The sequence below is a fragment of the Pavona decussata genome, unplaced genomic scaffold, assembly GCF_977016875.1.
Source record: "Pavona decussata unplaced genomic scaffold, jaPavDecu1.1 SCAFFOLD_11, whole genome shotgun sequence".
Classification (NCBI taxonomy): Eukaryota; Metazoa; Cnidaria; class Anthozoa; order Scleractinia; family Agariciidae; genus Pavona; species Pavona decussata.
This window is the reverse complement of record NW_028145434.1, coordinates 3,323,135-3,339,560: the sequence shown is the minus strand read 5'-3', so window position 1 is coordinate 3,339,560 and position 16,426 is coordinate 3,323,135. Positions and strand designations below refer to the sequence as shown.

The 16,426-nt window shown below is 38.1% G+C and overlaps 3 protein-coding genes across 3 annotated transcripts in view; all 3 read left to right on the top strand.

Annotated features, from left to right (window-relative positions):
- The window catches only part of LOC146488245 (collagen triple helix repeat-containing protein 1-like), a 55,184-nt gene extending 42,278 nt beyond the window's left edge, over nt 1-12,906 (top strand). The window contains exon 4 of the mRNA XM_085122871.1: nt 12,771-12,906. The gene's annotated coding sequence lies outside the window, so the exon portion shown is untranslated. The remainder of the gene's footprint in view (nt 1-12,770) is intronic.
- On the top strand, nt 430-12,887 carry LOC146488246 (collagen triple helix repeat-containing protein 1-like). The gene is made up of 4 exons (XM_085122834.1): nt 430-612; nt 1,482-1,796; nt 2,071-2,438; nt 12,771-12,887. The coding sequence occupies exons 1-3, from the start codon at nt 514-516 to the stop codon at nt 2,416-2,418; spliced, it is 762 nt and encodes a 253-aa protein (XP_084978960.1). The 5' UTR covers nt 430-513; the 3' UTR covers nt 2,419-2,438; nt 12,771-12,887.
- Nucleotides 10,062-12,774, top strand: LOC146488247 (collagen triple helix repeat-containing protein 1-like). The gene is made up of 3 exons (XM_085122852.1): nt 10,062-10,349; nt 11,853-12,167; nt 12,402-12,774. Exons 1-3 carry the CDS (start codon nt 10,251-10,253, stop codon nt 12,747-12,749), a joined length of 762 nt encoding a protein of 253 aa, XP_084978978.1. The 5' UTR covers nt 10,062-10,250; the 3' UTR covers nt 12,750-12,774.
- Nucleotides 12,907-16,426: the final 3,520 nt, after the last annotated feature.

The following is a 16,426-nucleotide window of genomic DNA, read 5'->3' as shown; positions in this document are numbered from 1 at the left end:
AACAGCATTACTTTTGATAGCTGTTGGCAATCTTGGTAACGCGCTAGGAAACCATGTTTGACCTAAGGTACAAAAGAATTTGCTTCCTTCACGTATTTGAAGCAAGAACAAAACATCACCAGGGTAGGAACTCTCTTTGCGCGTTATCTATAGCGATTTTTTTTTCTCACAGCGAAGTACAGCCAAGGAAATGTCTTTATTGCATTCAATTTCTATAAATTTTTTGTCTGATTGCTAAAACCAGTGGAAAAAGCAAACAAAATATAACTTTCGCTAAATTTTACAAGTTAGCCGCGTCACCTTGCGTGGCTGACTTGCTACAGATCAGCAATGAAACGTGGCAGATCGACAGCATCTCACGCTTGCTTTACAAACTCGAAAAATCTCGCAGAAATTAATTCAGGCGCTTTTATTTTATTCTTGTTTTCGAGCGTTCTGAAATCATAACCTTTGACTATCGTATATGTGTAAAGCTATTTTGGTTCTTATTCTAACGCGTGTGTCTATTGCGATATGAAAGGAGCAATCTCCGTTGCTGTGTTTTTATTTTTCCTGGTGATGTTGTTACACTGTGCTGTTTATGATGCCAAAAATGTGTCTTCCAATACCAAGGTAAGATTTATCCAAAACTAGCTTGGATTTTGTAGTCGTAATCCTGTAGTACAATCTACCTTGTATGCAATACTTTGATAACGTTTTGAATTGTAATGTTTTAACGACGTTGACGGTGTTATGCGAAAATGAAAAACGCTGCATAATTTGGAACGTTTGTACAAGTAAAATGTTCTCATGAAACATAAAACTTTACTTTAAAAGAGTTATCACTCTTTTGTTCTTGCTTTCAAAAAGGAGGAAATTCGGTCTTAATATTTTGACAGCATGTTGCCATTTGTAATTAACTTAAAATTAAATTAAATTAACTTAAAAACGTTGTTTGTAGAAATTCCTGTCAGTACAGTCATTCCCAACAGCCAAGAGCTAAGTTGCTAATGTTCCGTTCACAATAAAACTGAATTTTTTAAAATTTTGTTTATTTCAATCAATTGAAAATTTTTCTTCTCTGTACGAGTTGCTTCCTAATGTTTTTGACTTCAAATTTATCCAATCAGATAAAAAGCAGAATGAAGATTACTTGAACCAGACCTACGTAAACTTCAGTCTTTAAAAAGTTTTGTTCGTTTGTTTTGTTCTTCTGAGGGTTGTAGCGATTGGAGTGGAGGAGGGTGTAGGGTTGATGTTCATTTTCTTAAACCTGGCATTAGACGTTTAACTCCCACCCCACACACACCGTACCCCAGGAACAGCATTGACGAGTGGTTATTATACGCGCGAGATTATACTACATTAATCTGACCTTATATTCAACTAAATCCGTCCTTGGTCAAAAGAGAAAAAGGAGGACTACATTGTTAATTCTCTTTCAAAGTTCACGCTAATTTTTGGCAAGTAATTTTTGATTTTATTGAGTTTGTATCACACAGAACCCTAACATCTGCCCGCAAGGATCACCCGGCCTTCCTGGGAATAATGGTGTGAACGGACATAACGGGTTACCAGGTCACGACGGACGTGATGGGGCCAAAGGACAACAGGGCGTGGCAGGTCCCCCTGGGCCACGTGGTTTTAAGGGAGAAGTAGGCCGAGATGGTACTAAAGGAGACAAGGGCGTGGCAGGTTCCCCTGGACCACGTGGTGGCAAGGGAGAGACTGGAGCGAGCGGTAAAAACACTGTTCAAAAGAACTGGAAGCAATGTGCATGGAAAAAACATGACGGTCGGGACATTGGCCTGATAAAGGTGAGACTTGTCTTCATTCAGTGCCTTGGCAACAAACAGCACGAGAACGTGTTGCAAATTGGAGGTACTTGTATTATTGGAATATTCCCGGCATACATTAGTGTCTTCTTTCTTATACATCAAATATCCTATACTTGCAAATATAACTCCGCGATATTGCTTACTGTTACAAAGTGTTCCCAGTGAAAAGAGCCTTGCCAATTGAATTAGAAAAATTGCAAAGCGACTTAATGAAAAATTACTGTTGTTTTTCATGTTGTTTCTGTTGTTATAGGATTGCCAGTTCACTAAACACAGGGACGACACAGCTCTTCGCGTTGTTTTTCAAGGCAACATCCGCTTGAGTAGTTGCGGCAACTGCTGCAAGCGATGGTTCATTACTTTCAATGGCGCCGAGTGCAGCGGTCCAATGCCTATTGACGCAGTATTGTGGATCAGAAGTAGTAGTCAAGACAACCACAGGCCGGGGGCAATAGAGGGCTACTGTGACAACATTCACAAAGGGAAAATCCGTGTGGGTATCAACATTGGAAACTGTCCTGGATATGGAAACTCTGATGGTGATATAGGCTGGAATTCGGTGTCTCGTTTGATTATTGAAGAAGTCCCTCGTTCCCAGTAGCAAAGAAGAAAAAACGAACAGTTTAATTTGGATCTGACTAGAAGCATTATTGTATGTGGGTGCTTATAGTTGTCATAGTATTGCCAGTAAGCTTTTTTATATGAAGGGTATAACTGAGGCTGGGCTATTTCTTAAGTATGGCTCAGCTTTTCTCGCAAGCGTTTAGAATAAACGGCAGGCTTATCTACAGGGTCTTTTTTAAGGTTCAACAATAAACATCTCTTTAACCATTTAACGTTTCGCTCATCTTTAATAGTACAATTTATTATCTTTGTTCTTCCCTGAAGTACCTTATCTGTGACTAGAAATGAATGAAGCTAAAAATCCTTGTTGCTTGACAGAAAACTTATACTCTGAGCGTTCGTATTGTTTCCAGAAAAGGGGGACATAGTACATCGCATTTATATATTTTATCACATTGTATATTTTAGATTCTTAGTGACGCTTAGTTAGGTTTCCCCTATTAGCTGCGAGCTTAACCCCTGCTAGATATTTTATTGACACGTTAATAAAGCTAAAAACTACTCATGTCAATCTTAACTTTGCAATTTCTACAGTTGGATAAGCATAACATTCTTCAACGTTGGAATCCAGCAGAATCCCCAAGAGAAACAAAAATAAATTTAAATGAAAACTATATTATTTGTATTATAGCGAACAGCGCTAGTCCTGGTTCACATGCACAAGTGCATTCCCATTCTCACGCTCAAGGCGAAATGCTCAGGCGCAGTTTTGCTGAGTTCTTCTGCTCATTGTACACCAGTTCGGACACACTTAGGAAGGAAATGCAAGCTTGTCAGTCATAAAAACACACATGCACAGCACCAGAAAAAAAGAAATATCAATTTCTTATGCATGCTTGTGCTCTTGCTTATCTAACACTGGTTTATCTGTGATTTTTCTTAACCTGGTCTTATGCTTACGAGTGCTCATCTCACAAGTGTGAACCAAGCTTTGGTAGAAACACGACGAATGGCATTTTCTTTCTTTTCTGGCACTATACTCCGAATACGGCCAGTTCATTGGGTACTTTTGTTCCCGCCCGTTCACTCATTCTTCTCTGAATTCATGTAGTCCGGTTATTCTTCACAAACGTTTTTGTTTTCGTTATTAGTCTAAATCCTTTTGACAGAATCTGATTTTTTTTTCATATAACCTCGAAGATATGCAATAAAATTGGATTAAGTTAAGAAACCTTCATACTACATTAAGGATATATAAGGATACTCATGTAATCCTTAAATACTTGTGGCCATTTCTGTTGGGACAGCATTAATTCCATTCAAATCCATTTTGTAGCCACAGAAAAATCAACCGAATAAGGTTTACTCTTGACAGTTTTAACGTTCCTCCTCAAAAACTATCTGACTGACATACCTCGCCCAAATTTTTTGAAAATACTAAATTTGCCGCGTTCTTTCAATTTATGGAAACCATTTATTTGAAGCTATTTGTTTCGTTCACGCTAATGTATACTTATGAGGCTAAGCATGTACACAAATATCCCCGATCGATCGATTTCTCGATCAACCTGAAAGTTAGGTCACGCTTAAACTGAAAAGTAATTACGAACCCTGGCTTTACTATTGGCTGATAAAGCTGCATTACAGGGGATTCTTTTTGGTCTTCAATAAATTCTTTTTAAAAACCTGAAGTATCAAAAACGAGAAAGAAGCAGAATAAACTTTGTTTTCTCCTGATGGCTTATTATTCTTTGAAGTTTTGTAAGATCATGTTACCAAAGTTATTGAAATTTCGCAATTGTCAATTTGGATCCACTATGCTACCCCCCCCCCCCCCCCTTAATATCTCCCTCGAAACTGACGAAGAAAGCATTTACAGCGCAAACGAAAAATGTTTTTAAAGTTACCAGACAAAGTGTTAGGAGCGATTTGAAGTTAATACGGTTTATCCGTATTCCCCGTACTGTGCAGACTCGTACTCAGTCGCTAATAACGTGTTTTGTGGGATGAGAAGATTGGATACGAGGATGGATTGAGGCGCGCGTGGTGTCATGGGCAGAGGCCAAGGAAAAATGGCACCCCGCGAGCCTCAATCCATCCTCGCGTCCAATCTTCTCACCCCACAAAAGACGTCAGAAATAGCGACTGGATACGAGTCTGCCTATTGTGCTAATCAGTTGCAACTGACTAATCAACCTAATCTCGTTCCCAAGGTCTTTCTTCTTCGCATGCACGTTAATGTATGGGAGCTCCCTGGGACGTGAAGAGAACAGACCCTAGGAACGAAATTGCTGACAAGTGTGCTTTTGATCCGATACTCCTCGTTTCATCGTCATCACCTGCACTACAACAGCCTAGATAAATCCAATTTTTAAACTCTCATTCTGTGATTTTGTGGTTTAGTCGAAGCTGTGCCAAAATTGTGATGAAACACTTTAAGACTAAATACGTGCAGTGCACTGAAAAGAGACGCATTAATGCACTCACGTGAATAAGATTGATTTGGAGGGGGGGGGGGGGTCTATTAGAACAAATTGAAGGTACTGATTTGGAAGGTTAGAAGATTTAAGGATCTACACGGAGTATTTTATTTTCACACCACTCCCAATATTAAAAAAACATATTTTGATTGAAATTTAAAACAGTTTAGAAAAATGAACTCTCGGCCAGTCTATCTTCTATGTTTTGCTTTGATGCAAAAATTGATGTTTTGGAATTTACTTACTTATTGTGAACTAGGACGTTTCAGTTTGGTGAGGGACAAGGACTAGAGAAAAAAAAAACATCTAGAGAAATGCTTAACGCATTCCCCCATTGGTCCGTCTCTAGTGGCCAGTCTTTTCACCTGCCTGTCTGTCTGTCTGTTTTGCATGTCTGCTAATCTGCACTCTGTCTCTGTTTTAAGATAGTTATGTCTCTGCTTCGGTTTCACAAACGTACAAACGTCACAAAATGTATCGCAAATATTTATCCTGTGTAAATTTGGTATGATAATGGTATTGCCGCTTTTCAGCGTTTGTGTAACATTCAGTAGAACGTATTTTGATTGCGAATTTTTTATTTTGTTAATAGACTTTGTTCGTATATCACAGTTTGTTGTCTTCTTCCAGCTTTCTTTTTTTGGTAAGGATTGGTCATTTAACTTAACAATTTCCAATTTCCAGTCAGATTTATTCTTTTCGAAATTCCGTCGTCGACAAATGATAATGAGGTTATTTAGCAACAGGATCCAACAGACGGAGTACCAACGTTTCAATATTCAGGGCATTCTTAACTCTTTATCCCCTAATATCAATGAACAAATTCTCCGATCTTGTCTCCATACTTTTCTTATAAACGTATTTGGGAAAAATTGTTATAAATATCAAGAAAATTCACTCTGGGTGATCACATCCTTAATTCTCATGACCTCAGGGGTGCCTAAGCATTGGTATTAAAAGGCAAAATTTGGTGGTGATCACTATTATGGCTTTAAAAAGGGTAACTTCGTGTGTCCTAAACTTTAAAAATGCCTTACGAGAAATATCCACCAACAGCACTTATACCTGTGGTTGGCTTATTTTGTCTGCAAGTTTCTTGTCGTCTCCAAAATATGAAAAGAAAGGCCAACCTTGCTACATTACAAGCCGCCGTTCGAGAAACGAGCCCACGCTCCTCCCTATTATTTTTCTACATTTCTTTTACACTATTTGTTCTTTGTTGAATAGTTCATGTTTGCTTATATATCTATTAACACTTCCTTCAACTGACAACTTTACGTTTGTTCATACAGAAATGTCACAACGAAATTGAAATAAACTATTTTCAAAGACCAAGATCCAAATTGTTCGCTTCGTATTTGAAGACTAATGTTTAAAGGTGTCAACAATTCTTAATTTAGGTTTGTTTTCCTCTCTTGATTTCACAATACAGCGGTGGGACATCAAAAAAAATGTCACAAACACAGAGCAGAAGTCTTTGAATTTGCAAACAAGAAAAAGTTCGGAGAATTAATTTATTCAAACACGTCGGTTTTGTTCCCGCTAATTTTTGCATCTCAAATATGCTGTCGCTCTTCAACACTGCAATGAAAGGAACATTCGGTTTAATTTCCACCGCATCACTTCTCTTCATATTTTCTCTATTCGTATCTTCAGATTATGCTTGGTGTCTGTTTTGACTACATGTTTCGCTGCTGCCAAGGTAAGATTAAACTCAATCTAGTTAAGCTGAGAATTTTAGGACAGAATTTTATATCGTCTCCTCTGCTGAACAGAATTGAAGTAAATTGAAATAAAATTGTTTAATTACTCTGTGTATTTTCGTTTGACTATTCAATCAATAGAGCATACCAGAGCTGGCGATTTTCCGATTCTTACTTTTGGAAGGAACTAATATATGCTATTAAATTATCTGAGCACTTAACTAAATAAAATTATTGAGCAGTATTTTCGCGTGCATGACGTTTTTCGCTATGCTGTACTAAAATTTAAACCTGTAAACTTCTTAACTTACAAATTCGTACCAATTGTGAAGTATCTCACCATGAAATTCTCACATTCAAAAGATCATGACCCGTACATTCCTATGAAGCCGTTTGCTTTTCAATCCATTTTGGTAAAACGAATTTTCTTTTATTTTTCTTGAATCAGTTTACTTTGAGCGTTCCTCAGGGTTTGGACAGGTCACCCATCAGCTAAAATTGTTAATCAGTTGACTTAAAGTTTTTGAAGAACAAAGGTTCTGTCAGTTCGAATTATTTAAAATCGACAAAACATCGACATGAATACTCTAACCAAAAATACATCACAATAAGCCCTTTTTCGTGAATTGGCCGCCATTTCGTTCAGTTGGGGAATAGTTAGTTGAGGGACTGCAACTTATGAAACCTTGCCATGAAAACAATGGCGTTGCAATTTATGTTGAAAGCGCCGCGACCGTGCACAATCCTTTGTTTTGGCGTTCACATTACAGCTGAACATCTTAACAGGAACGCTTCGATCCGTCCTTTGTAGCTTGTGCACGGTCAAGGCCAAAAATGCTAACAAAAACATATGACAAAGACGTTTGCCAGGCTTCATAACCACTGCCTTTTATTAACTATGATTAGGGCAAACAATTGCAACTGATGCGGTGTTTGTACGAGAATCCTATCACAGATAATTTCCAAAGGATTTATTATTTCTGAAGCTCGTAACGACATACAATGTTAGTCAAATAATCAACTTTGAATTTTTCTTTATATGCTTGTCTACAGATTTTCTTGTGGGCTCTACAAACGAGTGTATGGAAACGCGATTGTCCACTCTCCACCGAACCTACCGTACTTCTCATACTTTATTAGCAAAATCTTGTGCCAAGTACCCTCAGTTTTCAGACTGTAAATATGTCCAAGATCAATTTGTACAGGAAGTTTTGGTCATCTCATTTTCAAACAAAGGCCAAGATGCACCCAATAGTTCATCTCGATGGAAATCTTTTCAGAAGGCATTACTGAACCACTTCTTAATTTCGGATAAGACTGCGTTGAAAGGCTAAAGCTGAAAACCGTCTAGCATGTTCGAAATCGGAAAGCCTACGGCAGCACGCAAATTCGAATAAATAACACCAGGTTCCCTTAAACGTTCTGCCACTTGAATTTTCCTCAAAGGAATTGCTGAATTACTTCGTTTTTTTTTTTCAATAGAGTACACCAGCGCTGGCGAATTCCCGGTTCTTACTTTCGATAAAACTAATATATTGTATTAAATTATCTATATTCGACCACTTAACTAAATAAAACTATTGAGCAGTATTTTTCCGTGCATGATGTTTCTCGCTATGCTGTACTGAAATATTAACCTGTAAACTTCTCTTCTAATAACGAATTCGTCACAATTTTGAAGAATGTCCCGCTGAAATTCTCACAATCGAAAGATTATGAGCCTTACTTTCCTATGACGCAGTTCGCTTCATATGTAGTTTGTTAAAAGGAATATTCGATTATTTTTTTTAAATCGGTTCACTTTGAGCTCTCTCCAGGATTTGGCTGAAAATGATAATCAGTTGACTTAAATGTTTTGAAAAACAGATATTCTGTCGGTTTTAATGATCTAAAATCGACGAAACATCGACAGGAATACTCTAAACACCAATACATCACAACAAGCTCTTTCTCGCGAACTGGCCGCCATTTTGTTCAATTGAGGCAAACAATTGTTGTGGTGTTTGTACGAGAATCCTATAACAGATAATTTTCATAGAAATCATTATTTCTGCAGCTGATGCGATGCGAGTCAAATAATCAACTTTGAACTTTTCCATATTTAGTTATCTACAGATTTTCCCTTGGGCTCGCGAAACGCGATTGCCCACTTTCCATCAAACCTACTTTAGCTTATATTTTATTGGGAAAATATTGTGCCAAGTACACTCAGTTCTCTGACTTTAATACTCGGCGCCAAAAATCAATTTGCACAGGAATTTTTGTTTATTACATTTCCAAACAAACATTAGATCATTAGGCTAATTTTTGGGGAAAAATAGCACCCGTTTCCCTCAAGCGTTGTCGTACTTCACTTTTCCTCGTTGGGCACTTCTGAAGGGCTCATCAAAGTTGGACCTTCAACCTTAGCTGGGCTTCATAATGAATCAACCAAGACAAAAATTAGGTCAAACCTCGAATATATCTAAGGGAACAAGCATGCAATGACCGTTATTAATTCGACGGATTTAGATGTAAACTGCACCAGAAGTCCTTGGTTTGAAAGAATGCTCACAATTCTGAAACACGAATATTTTCAAACCATCTGTTTCTGAGTTAACGTCGTAAGAAATTCTCGAGACCAGAGTAAATAGTAATTGTTTTGCTTTTCTGCGTCGTCAGAAAACATTTCTTCCTCGCATCCACCAGCGAAATACCTGCAAATCGATTAGCGTGCGACACGAGTAGATAACTTGGTTTATACACCAATACGACGCCAATTCCGATATTTTTCAAAGTTATCAGTAAAACTTTGAGGGCCTGTCTTCTGCCATAAATTTTGTCAGTGGGAAATTTGGAACAGATTGAAATATTCTACAAACAGAGCAATTCAAAATTTTTTCAATGGTTTTGTATTGAAAACTAAAATGCAAGATGGCTCTTTATTTCCTAGACCGAAACAACTAATTATATAGCGACAAAGTGACAGAGAAATTTGTGGACAGCACATATCTGACCTCAGTAAACTACGGATTAAAAAGGTAAAGCTGCTTGTCGGCGGTTGTTTAGAATCATGAGTGCTTCGTCTTTCAAGCAACTTCTCAATATTACTATCTTGAATGAAGGAATCTTAAGCAAAAGACTCAACTGTAATGATCTCTGCAACGGCGGCATGGCGAATATTACATCACTCCAACTGACTATTAACAGCATTATTTTTGAAAGCTATTGGCAATCTTGGTAACGGGCAAGGAAACCACGATTGACCTAAGGTAGAAGGAAATTTGCTTCCTTCAAATATTTGAAGCAAGAAAAAAAAGCTAAACCAGGATAGAAACTTTCTTCGCGCGTTTTTTCTCACAGCAAAGTACAGCCGAAGAAATGTCTTTATTGCATTCAATTTCTATAAACTTTCCGTCGGATTGCTGAAACCAATGGAGAGTGAAAAACAAACAAAATATAACTTTAGCTAAATTTTACAAGTTACGCGTAAGCTTCCGTGGCTCACTTCCTACAGATCAGCAATGAAACGTGGCAGATCGACAGCATCTTACGTTTGCTTTACAAACTTGAAAAATCTCGCAGAAATTAATTCAAATGCTTTTGTCTTATTCTTGTTTTCCATTGTGCTGAAATCATAACCTTCGAGTATCGTATCTGTGTAAAGCTACTTCGGTTCTTATTCTCACGCGCGTGTCTATTTGGACATGAAAGGAGCAATCTCCGTTGCTGTGTTTTTATTTTTCTTGGTGGTGTTGTTACACTGTGCTTTATATGAGGCCAAAAATGCGTCCTCCAATAACAAGGTAAGATTTATCCAAAACTAGCCTGGATTTTGTCGTCGTAACCCTGTAGTACAATCTACCTTGTATGCAATACCTTGATAACGTTTTGAATTGTAATGTTTTAACGACGTTGACGGCGTTATGCGAAAATGAAAAACGCTGCATAATTTGGAACGTTTGTACAAGTAAAATGTTCTCATGAAACATAAAGCTTTACTTTCAAAGAGTTATCACTGTTTTGTTCTTGCTTTCAAAAAAGGAAGAAGATTGGTCTTAATATTTTGACAGGATGTTTCTATTTGTAATTAACTTAAACTAACTTAAACAAATAACTTAAAATTAACTTAAGGTTACCCTATACCTTCAGAGGTGTCTTCAGAGGTGTCTCGCGTCCAAGCGATGTAGCGCGTCCGGTTTAAACTGTAGATACCTGAACCCTTACATCAAATTAAAGCTTTAAGAGCTGGCTATCAAACTTAAAAAGAATTTTAAAATAAAATGAATTGCCGAATTTTTAGCGCTGTTTTCTCGAATCAATTTTTTCACTTGGAGGAGCCACTTCGAAGAGCTAAAACTCAAAAGGAATTTGTTCGTTTGCCTTCAAATTTGGACAGTAGCTAGTTTAACATGTAAACAACAAAAACGTGTCTGTGAATTTTTTCTTTCGAAATATTTTTTCGCCGAGAGCGATTTTTGTACGATCACTCCACATTTTTTTCATCGGCCTATTTCGAAAATGCTCTATAACGTTTCATTGCGATTGAATATGGCTCAACGCAGACACGTTTGTTTAGCGCTTTGGGTCCGGAAACTGAGGAGCAAATTAAATTAGCGAAAAAAAAAAATTCGCTTTGTCTTGTACCTTTAAAAAGGTGATTCGGACGCTCGCATTTAGAGGTCGTGAAAAATTCGACAATTCACTTTGTTTTAAAATTCTTGGTATAGTTTGATACGGCTCCTTTGATAGCCAGCTCTATAAGCTTTAATTTGATATAGGGGTTTAGATATCTACAGTTTAAACTGGACGCGCTACATCGCTTAAACGCGAGACACCTCTGAAGGTATAGGGTAACCTTAAAAACGTACTTTGTAGAAATTCCTGTCAGTACAGTCATTCCCAACAGCCAAGAGTTAAGTTGCTAATGTTTCTTTCACAATAAAACAAATATTTTAAATTCTGTTTAGTTCAATCTAACTAAAATTGTCTTCTTTGTACGAGTTGCTTCCTAATGTTTTTGACTTCAACTTCGGCCAATATAGATGAAAGCAGAATGACGATTTGAACCAGACCTATGAAAGATTCAGTCTTTACAAGTTTTGTTTGTTTGTTTTGTTCTTCTGGTAATTCTACGGGTGGGAGGGGAAAAGGGTATAGGGGTGAGATTTATTTTCTTAAATACTACATTAACCTGATCTTGTATTCAACTAAATCCGTCCTTGGTCGAAGAGTAAAGAATTCCTTTTCAAAGTTCATTCTAGTTTTTGGCAAATAGTTTCTGATTTTAATGGGCTTTTATCACACAGAACCCCAACTTCTGCCCGCGAGGATCACCCGGCCTTCCTGGGAGTAATGGTGTGAATGGACATAACGGGTTTCCAGGCCACGACGGACGCGATGGGACCAAAGGACAACAGGGCGTGGCAGGTCCCCTTGGGCCACGTGGTTTTAAGGGAGAAATAGGCCGAGATGGTGCTAAAGGAGACAAGGGCGTGGCAGGTATCCCGGGACCACCTGGTGGCAAGGGAGAGACTGGAGCAAGTGGTAATAACACTGTTCAAAAGACCTGGAAGCAATGTGTTTGGAAAAAAAGTGACGGTCGCGACATTGGCCTGATAAAGGTGAGTTTTGTCTTCATTCATTGCCTTGGCAACAAACAGCACGAGAACGTGTCGCAAATTGGAGGTACTGAATTATTCGAAAGTTCCCCACATAGATTAGTGTCTTCTTTCTCATGCATCAAAAATCCTTTCCTTGAATATATAACTCCGCGATATTGATTACTGTTACAAAGTGATCCCTGTGAAAAGAGCATTGCGAATTGAATTGTAAAAAATTATTTTCTGTTGTTGTAGGATTGCCAGTTTACTAAACACAAGGACGACACAGCTCTTCGCGTTGTTTTTCAAGGCAACATATACGTGGGAAGTTGCGGCAACTGCTGTAAGCGATGGTTCATCAGCTTCAATGGCGCCGAGTGCAGCCGTCCAATGCCTATTGACGCCGTACTGTGGATCAGAACCAGTAGCAACAACAGCCACAGACATGGAGCAATAGAAGGCTACTGTGACAATATTCACAAGGGGAAAATCCGTGTGGCAATCAACATCGGAAACTGTGCAGGATATGGAAACTCTGGTGGCCATACAGGCTGGAATTCGGTGTCTCGTTTGATTATTGAAGAAGTCCCTAGTTCCCAGTAGCAAGGCAGGAACATGCAGCAGTTTTATTTTTAGAACTGACTAGAAGCATTATTGTACGTGGGTGCTTGTAGTTTTCTTAGTATTACCAGTAAGCTTTTTACATGAGGGGAATAACTGAAGCTGGAAGATTTTTTAAGCGTGGATCAGCTTTTCTTGCAACCGGCAAATTAAACGGCCCGGCACTGGCTTATGTACGGGATCTTCTTTAAGGTTTAATAAATACTGCTTTAACTATTTAGCGTGTTGCACAATTCTACTGTTTATTTTTGATATCTTTGTTCTTCTCTGAACTACCTAATCTGTGACAATGAAGCTAAAAATCCTTGGGTGCTTGGAAGAAAAATAATGCTCTCTGCTTTCGTATTGTTCCCAGAACAGAGGGGCTATCTGCACTGCATTTGATACTAACTGATACTCTCGGAATTCAAATCAAATTTTTAATGCTTTTTAAGAATACGTCAATTACAAGAAACAAAGTGTGTCAGCATTCTTTAGCAATTCCAATCACTCAGTTAACTTTGACATTTTTTGCTCAAAACAATACAGTACGATGAACGTAACATTCTTTCACATTGGCAAACATCAAAAACTGTCTTCAGCAGAATCCCCAAGGCAAATTAAACTAAAACGTTCGGCGAGCAGAGTCAGTCCTGGTTCACACAAGCACACCTTTAAGCACAGCACAAGTACATTCACACTGTGTGATACGTACAGGCACAAGGCGACATGCGCATGCGCAGCTCTGCTGAGTTCTGCCTATGCACAGCTTATCTCTCACCAGTTCACAATTGTCCCTCAAATAAGCATCAGGAAAACAAAAAAATGTCTTGTTTGTGGTGTTGCTTACCCCACACTGATCCACACGTGATTTTTCTTTTCTTATGACCTCGCTTATCACAGTATGAATCGGGCTTTATAGGGCACACAGAACTTAGGATGTTTGCTTTTGGGACTTTCTGATCCGTGTATGTGGACTCGTAGGATTGGTTGGTCGGGTTCTGCTCTTCCCTTCATAGTCCTTTCCCTCTGCATAGTCAGTTCTTCAGTTCTGTCTTTGTCTACGTGATGTGTAATTCCTTTTTACAGAATATTGTTTGATAAAGATGAGTTACACGGGTTTCTTCTTCGTCTTCAATAAAATTTTCTCATAAATCGGAAATATCAAAAACGAGAAAGAAGCTGGATAAACAGCGTTTTCTCCTGATGGCTGGCTTATATATTATTCTTGGAAGTTTTGTATGAAGTTACAAGGCAAAGTTAGTGTAAACCACAGGCGGACAAGATTTTGAAGCAAATCAGTTTGGGTGATGAGGATCTTTAGAAGACAGCCACTTAATAATTCCCAGTCAATTCATAAAAGAGGAAGCGTTTATTCGCCCAAATTCCGCCAACGGGCATTAATCTTGAGAGCACCCAACTTAGAAATCTTGTGTCCTAACTGACTGTTTACAAATGATTTACGAGAAATATCCATCAACGCCCCTTGTACTCTGGGTGGCTTATTTTGTCAGAAAGTTTCTGTTAGTCTCCAAAAAATTAGAAGATAGGCCAGCCTAAGTCGCTGTTCGATAAATGAGCCCGCGCTCCTCCCTGACCGTTCTCTTCTCGAGGAGGAAGTCCCGGACCCGAGGAAGCGCCAGAAATCGAGCCTACCAGAATTTTGTCCCATTCCTTTCCCTCGTCGTTAAAACAATTCGCTTTCCCGGGCGTATTGATTATAAACGCTAGCTAATGCACTTCAGTAACATTTCTTTTACAAATATTTGTTAGTTGTCCATAATAAATCATGTTTGCTTATATATCTATTAACATTTCCTTCAACTGAAAACTGTACTCATACATAATTATCAGAACGGAAATAAACTAATCTACCGTTCATATTTTAAATTACTGCAAATCCAAATTGTTCGCTTTGTTTTCGACGACTGGAGTTCAGATGTGTTTCGTGGACAAGTCTTCGGTTTATTTTCCTCTCTTAGTTCCTAAATACAGCGGCGAGACATCAGACAAAAGTTTACATCACAGAGTAGAAACCTTTGAATTAGTAAACAAGAAAAAGTTCGCAAAATTAATTGATTCAAAAACGTCCGTTTTGTTCCTGCTAAGTTTTGCATCTCAAGAATGTTGTCGCGCTCTTCGGCCTTGCAATGAAAGGAACATTCAGGCAATCAATTTAGTTTAATTTCCGTCGTAACAATTCTCTAGATATTTTGTCTACTCGTATTTCCAGACTGTGCTTGGTGTGTGTCTTGATGAGATGTTTCCGCTGCTATCAAGGTAAGATTAAATTCAATCTAGTTTAGCTAAGAATATTAGGACTGAATATTATATGGTCTCTGCTTCTGAATAGAATTGAAGTAAATTTGGATAAAATTGTTGAATTATTTTGTGTATTTTCGTTCGGCTACTCATTCAATAAAATCTTAGCTTTCGAAGGAACTAATGTATGCTATTAAATTATCCGCCTGACAATTCAACCGGATAAAAGCTTTAATTAAGTAGTATTTTTCCGAGCATGACGTTGCTCGCTATGCTGTACTGAAATTTAAACCTGTAAACTTATTTTCTTATTACAAATTCGCGTTCCAGTTGAAAAGTGTCTCGCGATGAAATTCTGACTTTTCAAAGATTATCAGCCGTACTTTTCCATGATGCAGTTCGCTTTTCAATGCAATTTGTTAAAACGAATATGCGATTATTTTCTTAAATCGGCTGACTTTGCGGAGGGCTTCTAAGGGTTTGAACAGGTGACCAATCAACTGAAACTGCTCATCAGTTGACTTAAATTTTTGAAAAACAAAAATTCTGTCAGTTTGACTTGCATGTCTAAAATCGCTAACACAACGACAAGAATACTCTAAACACCAACGCATTGGTATTCGGAAAATAATTTTAAAATCCCTCCCTCGCGAATTGGCGAATTTTGTTAAATTGGGGCAAACAAGTGATGCGCTGTTTCTACCAGAATCCAATAACAGATAATTAACATTGGGATCATTATTTCTGAAGTTGATGCGATACAAGTAAAATAATCAACTTTGAATAATCTTAATTGTGGGCTCTACAGACGAATGTATAGAAACGGGATTGCCTACGTTCCAGCAAACCATTTCATCGCCAAAATTTTTGTGCCAAGTACCTTCTGTCAGTTCTTTGACTTTGAATACATGTCCAAAATCAATTTTGCACAGGAAGTATTGGTCATCACCCTTCCAAATTAAAACAAAGATTGTAGCATTTGGGCCAATTTTGCTCCAGGTAATAATAGCGGCTAATTTCGCGTGAAAGGGCCTGATTCGTTGGCATTGAATGTCCTTTTAAAAGGCAAACTGAATCACCTCTGAATTTCAGGTAAAACTGTGTTGAAAACCTTAAGCTTAAGCTGAAAATTTTTTTTTGAAAAAATATTTTAGTTTCTCTTCGAAATGCGAAATAATGCCATCTAGCATTTTCGAATTCAGAAAGCTATAACAGCTCGGCCCTAACGCGTTCAGACACTTGAATTTTCTTCTAAAGAATCCGACCAGGTAAAAGTGTAGCATCTTAGAAACGTATTCCTTTTGCAAGGCCATAAACTGAACAATCCGGGAGCTCAGGAAAGGAATTTTTCGTATTCTGTTTATGAAGAGCGCATCGAGGTTGACCTTTATACCTCAGCCGTACTTCATTTATGAATC

Coding starts and splice junctions, on each gene's coding strand:
- LOC146488247 (XM_085122852.1), top strand. CDS start 10,251: ATGAAAGGAGCAATCTCCGTTGCTGTGTTTTTATTTTTCTTGGTGGTG. Junction 10,350..11,852: donor ATGCGTCCTCCAATAACAAG/GTAAGATTTATC, acceptor TTTATCACACAG/AACCCCAACTTCTGCCCGCG. Junction 12,168..12,401: donor GCGACATTGGCCTGATAAAG/GTGAGTTTTGTC, acceptor CTGTTGTTGTAG/GATTGCCAGTTTACTAAACA.
- LOC146488246 (XM_085122834.1), top strand. CDS start 514: ATGAAAGGAGCAATCTCCGTTGCTGTGTTTTTATTTTTCCTGGTGATG. Junction 613..1,481: donor ATGTGTCTTCCAATACCAAG/GTAAGATTTATC, acceptor TGTATCACACAG/AACCCTAACATCTGCCCGCA. Junction 1,797..2,070: donor GGGACATTGGCCTGATAAAG/GTGAGACTTGTC, acceptor CTGTTGTTATAG/GATTGCCAGTTCACTAAACA.